Source organism: Salmo salar, chromosome ssa18, assembly GCF_905237065.1.
Source record: "Salmo salar chromosome ssa18, Ssal_v3.1, whole genome shotgun sequence".
Taxonomy (NCBI): Eukaryota; Metazoa; Chordata; class Actinopteri; order Salmoniformes; family Salmonidae; genus Salmo; species Salmo salar.
This window is the reverse complement of record NC_059459.1, coordinates 54,715,483-54,729,305: the sequence shown is the minus strand read 5'-3', so window position 1 is coordinate 54,729,305 and position 13,823 is coordinate 54,715,483. Positions and strand designations below refer to the sequence as shown.

General features: G+C 42.9%; 1 protein-coding gene across 7 annotated transcripts in view; it reads right to left on the bottom strand.

Annotated features, from left to right (window-relative positions):
• Positions 1–13,823, bottom strand: part of LOC106577493 (VPS10 domain-containing receptor SorCS2) — a 349,001-nt gene that overhangs the window by 240,820 nt on the left and 94,358 nt on the right. For all 7 annotated transcript variants that reach the window (XM_014155530.2, XM_014155527.2, XM_014155529.2 and 4 more), the window contains exon 2: positions 294–361. In XM_014155530.2, coding sequence (XP_014011005.1) covers positions 294–361 — 68 coding nt within the window. The remainder of the gene's footprint in view (positions 1–293; positions 362–13,823) is intronic.

The following is a 13,823-nucleotide window of genomic DNA, read 5'->3' as shown; positions in this document are numbered from 1 at the left end:
AGTTTTTTTTGTAATCAGTTACATGTAACGGATTACATGCAATACACTGGCCTGTCCTGTGCCACGATGACATGCTATCTGCTCAAAGAGATGCCCGCTCTCACGCCCGCTGAAGTTGCGTCTTTCTTCCACTCTGTTCTGTCTGTACTCAGTGCCACGGTGTCTTCTGAGAAGCACAGCAACGAGATAAATCATCCCACAACCCTTTAACCTAACAGTGTGTAACAGTCCTGATAGGTGGACAGGGCTAAACGAACACATAAACAAACAGACACACAGCCTTTTGATCCTACCTCCAGAGGGAGCTCTCCAGAACCTTGCTGGAGTCACCGTGGTAGTACTTGGTCAGGATGAGGATGACCTGAGGAAGAGGAGAGATGAAGGGTGAGTCACAACTGTACAACAGAGTTTGAACCGGTTTCACAGATGGCATGGTAAGTATTGCAAAAGTAACAGTATTTGGTTTGATTCAAATTGATTCAAAACGTGTTTTTCTATTTCAAACTGATTTTCCTTGTCTTTGGGGAATTCTGCTTCCTGGCCCTTCTACTGATTATGCCAAGATTTGTTTGAGGGAGCGCGGAGAGACTATTACCCTATACAAATAGCTGTCTTGTTTGCCTCTTTAATTTTAGAAGGAAATGTTTACAGAGTGCTATCCTCCCACTACCCCCACGCAAGCCAAATTATGTGTTTTGTTTAATGCTGAATATCATTTCAGGACATGCTTCAAATATGAAACCCTTTTATTATTATATTCAAGTACAAGTGCTGAACATCAGGTTTTGGGGGAAGAAAAGCCACCTTTATTAATATACAACTCAAAAGAAACCTCTGAAATCTATTATTCATAGAACCAAGGCATCTTGGTCAAATGTAAAAAAACAACTGTGAGTTTGTGTGTATGTGTGTGCGTGTCCCACTACTTCATTCATCTTTCATATTTTCTGAGGACTCCCCGGGTTTTGACAGCAGTGTGTGGCCTGATGGGAGTGCGTTGAAATGGCGAGAGGTCGGTGCAGGAGGGTCAGGGAGTGCAGTTAGTCCTGGAGGTTTGATTGTAAGGTTGGCGCAGTGAGGTGTTAGGAGCCAGGGAAGAAGACACTGGGCCTAACTGCCCTGGGGCTGGGAGAAGCTGATTGGCCAAGGGCCCTGGCCTGAAGCAGAGGCAGTAGTCTGTTTAGCTTATATAACATGTTTGACCATACTAGAGTTATAACAAACCTTGAGGTCAACTTAAACCCTAGAATACAGCTACACCACACAACTGGCAAAGACTACTGGGTGAAAACAAGTGTGGGTGGTCTCTGAGAAAGAAGTGGGCAAGGGGCCACAAATTACTTTAGGTTGTGAACCTCTAATGGATTCCTTTGTCCGATAAACTGAAAGTGATGTTGTTCTCCTAACTTCTTTTGATAACACACTTGGCCGCAGGCCCAACTATTTCCCACAAATATGTTTTAATCCAGTGAGAACATTTAGGCCTAGCCCCTCACAAACCTTTAGCAGGGCTCCAGGCACAAGCGTTGCCCTTTCATGCCAGGGAAGAGCAGTGCAGGAAAGGGCATTTTAGTCCAAGAGGACAACAGGCCTCTTGACGGAGGCTGAACCCTCTGGAGGCTGAGCTAGTCTTTAAAGCCCACAGTGGGACTCTTGAGAGGGTTACATTATTTCGCACATCTGTGGAACACTGAGTGTACTTTGAGAGTAGCTCCAAGCCGCTGTCCACAAAACTGAGCCAAGTTCTATCAAAAGCACTCAAAAAGTCTCAAGACACGTTTTCTCAAAGCAACTCAAGCTCAAAGTTCCATCCCTGGTGTAGCTTGGGCTTCCGAAGACGCTTTGAGACCAGTGGAACAGAACCGATGACAATCGCCCGAGCAGTCGACTGCCAAACTCGATAACAGCCATCATACTATAATACTAAATATATCCACATGTCACCAAATAATTGATTAAAACACACTGTTTTGCAATATAGATCTACAGTAGCCTCAGCAGCATGCCTATAGGGAGGAGGTCAGAGACCTGGCCGTGTGGTGCCAGGACAACAACCTCTCCCTCATTGTGATCAAGACAAAGGAGATGATTGTGGACTACAGGAAAAGGAGGACCGAGCACGCCCCCATTCTCATCGACGGGGCTGTAGTGGAGCGGGTTGAGAATTTTAAGTTCCTTGGTGTCCACATCACCAACAAACTAACATGGTCCAAGCACACCAAGACAGTCATGAAGAGGGCACGACAAAACCTATTCCCACTCAGGAGACTGAAAAGATTTGGCATGGGTCCTCAGCTCCACCATCGAGAGCATCCTGACTGGTTGCATCACTGCCTGGTATGGCAACTGCTCGGTCTCCGAACGCAAGGCACTACAGAGGGTTGTGCGTATGGCCCAGTACATCAATGGAGCCAAGCTTCCTGCCATCCAGGACCTCTATACCAGGGGTGTCAGAGCAAGGCTCTAAAAAATGTCAAAGACTCCAGCCACCCTAGTCATAGACTGTTCTCTCTGCTACCGCACGGTAAGCGGTACTGGAGCACCAAGTCTAGGTCCAAGAGGCTTCTAAACAGCTTCTACCCGCAAGCCATAAGACTCCTGAACATCTAATCAAATGGCTACTCAGACTATTTGCATTGCCCCCCCCCCTTTTACACTGCTGCTACTCTCTGTTAATATCTACTTTAACTCTACCAACATGCACTTCTTACCTCAATTACCTCGACTAACTGGTGCCCCCGCACACTGACTCTGTGCCGGTACCCCCTGTATATAGCCTCGCTATTGTTATTTTACTGCTGCTCTTTAATTATTTGTTACTTTTATTTGATATTCTTATATATATATATATATATATATATATATATATTTTAACTGCATTGTTGGTTAGGGCTTGTAAAGTAAGCATCTCACTGTAAGGTCTACACCTGTTGTATTTGGCACATGTGACAAATACAATTGGATTTGATTTGATTACAGCCCTGGCAGATGCAGTGGCAGAAACCAGCTCCTACAGTTTTACACAGTTAATGCAAAATAATTATAAAAGGTATATATTTTATTGTCACATACACCAGATTGGTGCAGTGAAATTTGTTGTTTCAGGGTCAGCCGTACTGGTACGACGCATCTGGAGCAAATTAGGATGAAGTGCCTTGCTCAAGGACATATCGACAGATTTTTCACCTACTTGGTTCAGGTATTCGAACCAGCGACCTTTCGGTTACTGGCCCAATGCTCTAACCACTAGGCTACCTGCTTCTCTAAAAGGAAAAAAGATGAGGACCATCCTCCTCAGTGTATTTCATGACAATTTTAATAGTGAAACATTCAGAAAGTTATCCTTTTTAGGTAAAACTCTGCTAAATATATTCACATTTCACCAAATAATTGATTAAAACACACTGTTTTGCAATGAAGGTCTACAATAGCCTCAGCAGCACTCTGTAGGGTAGCATCTGTCCTCCTCTGGGTACATTGACTTCAAAACAAAACCTAGGAGGCTCATGGTTCTCACCCCCTTCCATAGACTTACACAGTAATTATGACAACTTCCGGAGGACGTCCTCCAACCTATCAGAGCTTATACAACATGAACTGACATGTTGTCCACCAAATCAACGGATCAGAGAAGGAATCTAGCACTGAAAGCATAAGCTACAGCTAGCTAGCACTGCAGTGCATAAAATGTGGTGAAAGTTAACTCAAAGAGAGAGAAAAACAATATTAAACAGTTTTGAACCAATTAATTTCTTCCAAAATTAAGGAGAGGCAAGAGAGAGAGAAAGAGAGCTAGCTATATATATAAATATTTGTTTTTAACTTTCACTACCTAGTTTAGCCTACTCAAACACTTGGCTCAAACATTCAACACTGGAACTCTTCCAAGTCAAGGCAAGCTTTTGGTTTTATTAATTTATTGCCATTGTGGCCCGCAGGTGTAACTGCTAAACTGCTTTCTGACTGTACACTGTACTGCATGATTGTAGCGGATTCATAAATTGCATTAGTTCTAGTATGTTGACTATGACTTGACAACGATGTAGGCTGTCTGTAGGTCATGACATGAAGATTTGGCTTGGAAAGGTTTTTTCGCCTGGTCACAGAAAACTGATGTGTTGTGGACTGAATTTCACAAGTGAAGGGAAAAGTTGAGAGAAGGAGAGGGCATAGATCACTGCAACTGTACATAGAACATCTGTAAACAGCCCATCTATCTACCTACCTCATCCCATACTGTATTTATTTATTTATCTTGCTCCTTTGCACCCCAGTATCTTGCACATTCATCTTCTGCACATCAACCATTCCAGTGTTTATTGCTATATTGTAATTACTTCGCCACCATGGCCTATTTATTGCCTTAACTTGCCGCATTTGCACTCACTGTGTATAGACTTTTTGTTTTCTTTTGTTCTACTGTATTATTGACTGTATGTTTTGTTTATTCCATGTGTAACTCTGTGTTGCTGTTTGTGTCGAATTGCTACGCTTTATCTTGGCCAGGTCGCAGTTGCAAATGAGAACTTGTTCTCAACTAGCCTACCTGGTTAAATAAAGGTGAAATAAAAATAAATAAAAAATAGATAGTTGCGAGAAATAATTATACGCAGTACCAGTCAAAAGTTTGGACACACCTACTCATTCAAGGGGTTTTCTTTATTTTGACTATTTTCTACATTGTAGAATAATAGTGAAGACATCAAAACTATGAAATAACACATATAACACATCATGTAGTAACCAAAAAAGTGTTAAACAAATCAAAATATATTTTATATTTGAGATTCTTCAAAGTAGCCACCCTTTGCCTTGATGACAGCTTTGCACACTCTTGGCATTCTCTCAACCAGCTTCATGAGGAAGTCACCTGGAATGCATTTCAATTAACAAGTGTGCCTTGTTAAAAGTTAATTTGTGGATTTTCTTTCCTTCCTAAAGCGTTTGATCAGTTCTGTTGTGACAAGGTAGGGGTGTTACACAGAAGATAGCCCTATTTCGTAAAAAAAACAAGTCCATATTATGGCAAGAACAGCTCAAATAAGCAAAGAGAAACAACAGTCCATCCATTACTTTAAGGCATGAAGGTCAGTTGATGCGGAGAATTTCAAGGACTTTGAAAGTTTCTTCAAGTGCAGTTGCAAAAACCATCAAGAACTATGATGAAACTGGCTCTCATGAGGACCGCCACAGGAAAGGAAGACCCACAATTACCTCTGCTGCAGAGGATAAGTTCATTAGAGTTACCAGACTCAGAAATTGCAGCTGAAATAAATGCTTCACAGAGTTCAAGTAACAGACACATCTCAGCGTCAACTGTTCAGAGGAGACTGTGTGAATCAGGCCTTCATGGTCAAATTGCTGCAAAGAAACCACTACTAAAGGACACCAATAAGAAGAAGAGACTTGCTTGGGGCAAGAAACAAGATAAATGGACATTAGACTGGTGAAAATCTGTCCTTTGGTCTGATGAGTCCAAATGTAAGATTTTTGGTTTCAACCGCCGTGTCTTCCAGATACGCAGAGAAGGTGAACGGATGATCTCTGCATGTGTGGTTCCCACCATGAAGCATGGAGGAGGAGGTGTGATGGTGCGGGGGTGCTTTGCTGGTAACACTGTCTGTGATTTATTTAGAATTCAAGGCACGCTTAACCAGCATGGCTACCACAGCATTCTGCAGCGATATCCCACCTGGTTTGCGCTTAGTGGGACTATCATTTGTTTTTCAACAGGACAATGACCTCCAGGCTGTGTAAGGGCTATTTGACCAAGAAGGAGAGTGATGGAGTACTGCAACAGATGACCTGGCCTCCATAATCACCCAACCTCAACCCAATTGAGATGGTTTGGGATGAGTTGGACCGCAGAGTGAAGGAAAAGCAGCCAAATCCTTCAAGACTGTTGGTTTCCAGGTGAAGCTGGTTTGAGAGAATGCCAAGAGTGTGCAAAAGCTGTCATCAAGGCAAAGGGTGGCTACTTTGAAGAATATAAAAGATAAAATATATACACTTTTTTGGTTACTACATGATTCCATGTGTTATTTCATAGTTTTGATGTCTTCACTATTATTCTACAATGTAGAAAATAGTCAAAATAAAGAAAAACCCTTGAATGAGTAGGTGTGTCCAAACCATTGACTGGTACTGTACATTGTAAACTTTCATTCAAGGCTAGGTTGTAGAAACCTCATGATGGGTACAGGGAAAATGTGAGTGTTGTGTAGTAGCCTAAACCTATCAATGTTACATTGAGCTGGGTGAATGGAATATGAATGACAGACATCCAATATGCTGTAATAGAAATAAGGCCATGCTCATACATTTTTTTATCATCCTCCTTCATCTTAAACGGCACCGACCGCCACTGCTCCCCACAGACGAGGAACTGGAAATCAGTGATAATCTGAACTTCTACTCAAAGCCATTGAAGTATGTGAAACCAGGCAGGGTCTTGTGTGACATCCTGCGACACAGTGAGCGAGCATATCCCTCCCCCATTTGTCTGGCCGTGTGCCAGATGGCAACAGATTGTCCGCCTCTGCACAGCTGTCCCTCTCTATCCACACAGCTCTAATGAGACACTCCGAGTGAGACCTAGGCCTATCTGACACTTTATCCAGCCAGAGATGGAACGGAATGAAACACCAACGCTGACTTTATCTGCTATGCTGAACATCTGGACTTTCGGTGTTGCCACCAATAGTTTTTTTTTCTAGTTTTAATTGGCCTGACCTGGTGAGGTCAATTTTAGTTCACTGACAAGTTTAGGTGTGGATGGAGGGACAGAAGAGTAGTGGAGAGGTGGGGGACTGGCACAGGAGAGAAGGAAGGAGTCTAGGGAGAACAGGTGGCTGATTTGGTGGCTGATCTGGTTAGTCATTGACCTCATTGTGCAAAACTCTCAATTTAACATGAAAAGTTGCATAGGAAGATAGGAAGACAGGACAACTTAATACGGGGAGCCTGTCAGCGTGCACCACTTATACAAGAGATAATAAATCAAAATGAAAATGGATTTAATGGCATGAAGTACAATCTATAGATATTGCCAAAGCAGTATAATAGTAATAATAATAATAATAATAATCATGTATCCTATACTATCTCATGTATAACAGGGCTGGCTAGTAAAGGTCTCCTCTCAGGAGAGCGTAATGCTTTTTAACATGCCTCGGCTGGTGTCCACCGGACCTGCCACAACCACATATGTGTCCCTGTTTGCAATAGACTGCCTTGGATAAAATACAGATTGCATCAAATAGCATCCAGGACGCGTCCTGTGAAATATGAAAAAGTAGAGAAGGAGAGCTCAAGTGCTTCTCTCTCTTACTCTCCACTGGGCCGACAGAGATTCAGGCATGCATCATTCATCTGCTTGTCAACATTCCCGTGGTTTTGTATCCGACCAGCCCATAAAGCGCTGTGGCTCCAGACAAACCCTGCACCACACTGTTCTGTGGTCCTATCCATGTGTTGCACTGGTTTGAGAATGAGTTTGAGACTGAGTTCTGCACGATGGGGAAATTAATCACCCTGGGGAGGAGGCAAAGGGAGCGTTCTGTTGGCAGTGGAGTGCCTACCCTCCCTAACAAAATTGCTGGATTACTGGAGAAGCGTTATCCCACCGCTGCCACCAACGGGCACTGGCCGGAGCCCGAGACTGTAGCTTGGCAGGCCCCGACTACAGCTTATTTGACTGAGAGGCAAAGTTTGGCACTCCCTAAAGGTCATAGCAGAGCATTAATCTTAAAAATGATCTTCCTGTAATTCAAAACAGCAGTATGTGGCAAGTTGATTACAATTACATACAAAAAATATATAGACTACATAGATCTGCAAATATATTGAGACGAGTGAGATTAAGTCTTACGGCTCATTTTGGAATGAACTACGACAGAAAAACATTGTGTGAGGCATTTTATTGATTGAAACTGCAAACTGAAAGGGAGTTTGTATTGAACTAATTGACCATGCAAGACTGGCTTGGCTGGAAGACTGGCTTGGCTCATTTCCACAAATCTAACTCCTGTTCACTATTACTATTCTATTTGTTAGATCAGTATGAACAGTATGCTCTTAGAAAAAAAGGTTCCAAAAAGTTTTTTGGGCTGTCCCCATAGGAGCACCCCTTTGGGTTCCATGTAGGGTTCTACATGGAACCAAAAAACTGTTCCACCTGGAACCAAAAGGGTTATTCAAAGAATTCTCCTACAGGGACAGCCGAAGAACCCTTTTTGGTTCTAGAAAACACCTTATTTTCTAAGAGTGTAGAAAGCACTAGAAACTCCCAAGCATTTGGCATGACGAGCTTAATTCTCTTCCACAACGTCCATGCAACCTTGCGGCAACATTGCAGCGGTCTGATGGTGACACACTGTGGGAATGTTGTTTGTCAGCCCGTGGATGGCATTTACTAGGGAAAAGTCAACTGAGCAGTTAGGATTCATGAATAACTACACACAAATTACACAAGCCCCCATTGAGCTTTTACGCCGCGACACAGTCGACCGTGAACTCTGGTTTCACATCACCATCTCGTCATTTGTCCGCATGACATTCCGCTACACTGAGAGACTCAATGAAAAGCTATCAATCAGCTTTTGAGGAGAGAGGAGAGTTTGGCGAAAGAAAAAGAAAAAGAAAGGGGGTGGGGATAAAGAGAGACGAGAGGAGCGTTAGTTTGAGAGAAAGAATGCGGTCATTCATTTTTTAAAGCGAAAACAGTGAAATACAATTACTGTATCGGAGTGTATGACCCCCCTTGAGGCAAACACATTCTCTAGAAATCAGACCACACACAGATGAGCAATTCATCACAGTCTGGAAAAATTAAGAGGAATACATTTGTCTATTTTTCAAAAATTGAACCCCAATTGATTTTCACAAGGCACAAAGTGTGTAGAAATAACATTCCCAGACAATTCAATTTGAGAAATGACTTCACTCTGCCTCCTCTTACCTCCATTCCTCTCCTTCAATACCATTGATAATCAGACCCCATAATAATCTGGGTCTGATTAATAATAGTTATCAGACCCCGAGCGATCATGTCTGGTTGAACACGTTTCTGCACCTACCTCAACCACCCTCCCTCCCCTTCCCTCACACCGGGCAGTGACCCACACACGCTGGCATTTTAACGGTTGTTTCAGACGGCGACCGCTCATTAAACTGCTCCGGCAGAAAGGGAGAAGGCAATTACATGGACCTGTGGGTTCTGCTGGCCCTGCAGTCCAAAGAATACAAAGGAACCTCTACTATACTGACCCTTACACACACAGCAGACTCCATCCAGTTAGACTGAGGTATTCAGCACTCGACTGGCTGGCTCCCACTGGTTCCTACAGTATTTATATATCTGTCATGGTATAGTATTCTTGTATTTGACTCTCTTCTGCTGTCTTTTTCTATTACTTCTATATTACTGTTTTTGTCCTCCTTTTGTGTCTGTGTCTCTCACTCCCTCGTTGTGTCTGGTCTTTGTTTCTTTGTTTTTCTCTTACTTTTCATGCTATGTAAGCCTCTCTTCCTCGCTCCCTCTTTCTTTTCTTGTCTCTTTCTCCTGCTTTCCGTGACACATATCTGATTCATGTCTGTAATTAGGGTCTCGTCCAGTCATTAGTCTGTTTATGTAGTTGAGACGACCTAGAAAAAACCTGAGCATAACATGGCATGCGGAGAGACACACAAACGCACGCATCCATCCACCCATGCAAAGCAGTGATTTTCTTTTTCCATTTGTAATCCCTCACATGAATTAAACCTTATCAAACAGGGGCGAGGTAGAAGTAAGCTCTTCGAAACAAAACAACTCAGTTCATGGCTGATACTTTAGTGCACATAAAACACACACTTCATAACAACACTGACATACACTACCATTCAAAAGTTTGGGGTCACTTAGAAATGTCCTTGTTTTTGAAAGAAAAGCAAATGTTTTGGTCCATTAAAATAACATAAACTTCATGCCATTAAATCCATTTTCATTTTGGATTTATTATCTCTTGTATATGGTGCACGCTGACAGGCTCCCGCATTAAGTTGTCCTGTCTTCCTATCTTCCTATGCAACTTTTCATGTTAAATTGAGAGTTTTGGTACAATGAGGTCAATGACCAACCAGATCAGCCACCAAATCAGCCACCTGTTCTCCCTAGACTCCTTCCTTCTCTCCTGTGCCAGTCCCCCCACCCTCTCCACTACTCTTCTGTCCCTCCATCCACACCTAAACTTGTCAGGGTGAACTAAAATTGACCTCACCAGGTCAGGCCAATTAAAACTAGAAAAAAAAACTATTGGTGGCAACACCGAAAGTCCAGATGTTCAGCAGTAGATAAAGTCACGCAGTTTCATTCCGCTCCATCTCTGGCTGGATAGCGTCAGATAGGCCTAGGTCTCACTCGGAGTGTCTCTAATAGAGCTGTGTGGATAGAGAGGGACAGCTGTGCAGAGTAAGTGAACAATCTGTTGCCATCTGGCACACGGCCAGACAAATGGGGGAGGGATATGCTCTCACTGTGTCGCAGGAGTCGCCACAAGACCCCTGCTTCATACTAAATGGCTTGAGTAGAAGTTCAGATTATCACTGATTTCCAGTTCCTCGTCTGTGGGGGAGCAGTGGCGGTCGGTGCCGTTTAAGATGAAGGGAGGATGATAAAAAATGTATGAGCATGGCCTTATTTCTATTACAGCATACTGATGTCTGTCATTCATATTCCATCACCTGGCTCAATGTAACATTGATAGGTTTAGGTTACTACACAACACTCACATTTTCCTTGCACCCATCATGAGGTTTCTACAACCTAGTTGCGAGAAATAATTTACGCAGTACCAGTCAAAAGTTTGGACACACCTACTCATTCAAGGGGTTTTCTTTATTTTGACTATTTTCTACATTGTAGAATAATAGTGAAGACATCAAAACTATGAAATAACACATATAACACATCATGTAGTAACCAAAAAGTGTTAAACAAATCAAAATATATTTTATATTTGAGATTCTTCAAAGTAGCCACCCTTTGCCTTGATGACAGCTTTGCACACTCTTGGCATTCTCTCAACCAGCTTCATGAGGAAGTCACCTGGAATGCATTTCAATTAACAAGTGTGCCTTGTTAAAAGTTAATTTGTGGATTTTCTTTCCTTCCTAAAGCGTTTGATCAGTTCTGTTGTGACAAGGTAGGGGTGTTACACAGAAGATAGCCCTATTTCGTAAAAAAAACAAGTCCATATTATGGCAAGAACAGCTCAAATAAGCAAAGAGAAACAACAGTCCATCCATTACTTTAAGGCATGAAGGTCAGTTGATGCGGAGAATTTCAAGGACTTTGAAAGTTTCTTCAAGTGCAGTTGCAAAAACCATCAAGAACTATGATGAAACTGGCTCTCATGAGGACCGCCACAGGAAAGGAAGACCCACAATTACCTCTGCTGCAGAGGATAAGTTCATTAGAGTTACCAGACTCAGAAATTGCAGCTGAAATAAATGCTTCACAGAGTTCAAGTAACAGACACATCTCAGCGTCAACTGTTCAGAGGAGACTGTGTGAATCAGGCCTTCATGGTCAAATTGCTGCAAAGAAACCACTACTAAAGGACACCAATAAGAAGAAGAGACTTGCTTGGGGCAAGAAACAAGATAAATGGACATTAGACTGGTGAAAATCTGTCCTTTGGTCTGATGAGTCCAAATGTAAGATTTTTGGTTTCAACCGCCGTGTCTTCCAGATACGCAGAGAAGGTGAACGGATGATCTCTGCATGTGTGGTTCCCACCATGAAGCATGGAGGAGGAGGTGTGATGGTGCGGGGGTGCTTTGCTGGTAACACTGTCTGTGATTTATTTAGAATTCAAGGCACGCTTAACCAGCATGGCTACCACAGCATTCTGCAGCGATATCCCACCTGGTTTGCGCTTAGTGGGACTATCATTTGTTTTTCAACAGGACAATGACCTCCAGGCTGTGTAAGGGCTATTTGACCAAGAAGGAGAGTGATGGAGTACTGCAACAGATGACCTGGCCTCCATAATCACCCAACCTCAACCCAATTGAGATGGTTTGGGATGAGTTGGACCGCAGAGTGAAGGAAAAGCAGCCAAATCCTTCAAGACTGTTGGTTTCCAGGTGAAGCTGGTTTGAGAGAATGCCAAGAGTGTGCAAAAGCTGTCATCAAGGCAAAGGGTGGCTACTTTGAAGAATATAAAAGATAAAATATATACACTTTTTTGGTTACTACATGATTCCATGTGTTATTTCATAGTTTTGATGTCTTCACTATTATTCTACAATGTAGAAAATAGTCAAAATAAAGAAAAACCCTTGAATGAGTAGGTGTGTCCAAACCATTGACTGGTACTGTACATTGTAAACTTTCATTCAAGGCTAGGTTGTAGAAACCTCATGATGGGTACAGGGAAAATGTGAGTGTTGTGTAGTAGCCTAAACCTATCAATGTTACATTGAGCTGGGTGAATGGAATATGAATGACAGACATCCAATATGCTGTAATAGAAATAAGGCCATGCTCATACATTTTTTTATCATCCTCCTTCATCTTAAACGGCACCGACCGCCACTGCTCCCCCACAGACGAGGAACTGGAAATCAGTGATAATCTGAACTTCTACTCAAAGCCATTGAAGTATGTGAAACCAGGCAGGGTCTTGTGTGACATCCTGCGACACAGTGAGCGAGCATATCCCTCCCCCATTTGTCTGGCCGTGTGCCAGATGGCAACAGATTGTCCGCCTCTGCACAGCTGTCCCTCTCTATCCACACAGCTCTAATGAGACACTCCGAGTGAGACCTAGGCCTATCTGACACTTTATCCAGCCAGAGATGGAACGGAATGAAACACCAACGCTGACTTTATCTGCTATGCTGAACATCTGGACTTTCGGTGTTGCCACCAATAGTTTTTTTTTCTAGTTTTAATTGGCCTGACCTGGTGAGGTCAATTTTAGTTCACTGACAAGTTTAGGTGTGGATGGAGGGACAGAAGAGTAGTGGAGAGGTGGGGGACTGGCACAGGAGAGAAGGAAGGAGTCTAGGGAGAACAGGTGGCTGATTTGGTGGCTGATCTGGTTAGTCATTGACCTCATTGTGCAAAACTCTCAATTTAACATGAAAAGTTGCATAGGAAGATAGGAAGACAGGACAACTTAATACGGGGAGCCTGTCAGCGTGCACCACTTATACAAGAGATAATAAATCAAAATGAAAATGGATTTAATGGCATGAAGTACAATCTATAGATATTGCCAAAGCAGTATAATAGTAATAATAATAATAATAATAATCATGTATCCTATACTATCTCATGTATAACAGGGCTGGCTAGTAAAGGTCTCCTCTCAGGAGAGCGTAATGCTTTTTAACATGCCTCGGCTGGTGTCCACCGGACCTGCCACAACCACATATGTGTCCCTGTTTGCAATAGACTGCCTTGGATAAAATACAGATTGCATCAAATAGCATCCAGGACGCGTCCTGTGAAATATGAAAAAGTAGAGAAGGAGAGCTCAAGTGCTTCTCTCTCTTACTCTCCACTGGGCCGACAGAGATTCAGGCATGCATCATTCATCTGCTTGTCAACATTCCCGTGGTTTTGTATCCGACCAGCCCATAAAGCGCTGTGGCTCCAGACAAACCCTGCACCACACTGTTCTGTGGTCCTATCCATGTGTTGCACTGGTTTGAGAATGAGTTTGAGACTGAGTTCTGCACGATGGGGAAATTAATCACCCTGGGGAGGAGGCAAAGGGAGCGTTCTGTTGGCAGTGGAGTGCCTACCCTCCCTAACAAAATTGCTGGATTAC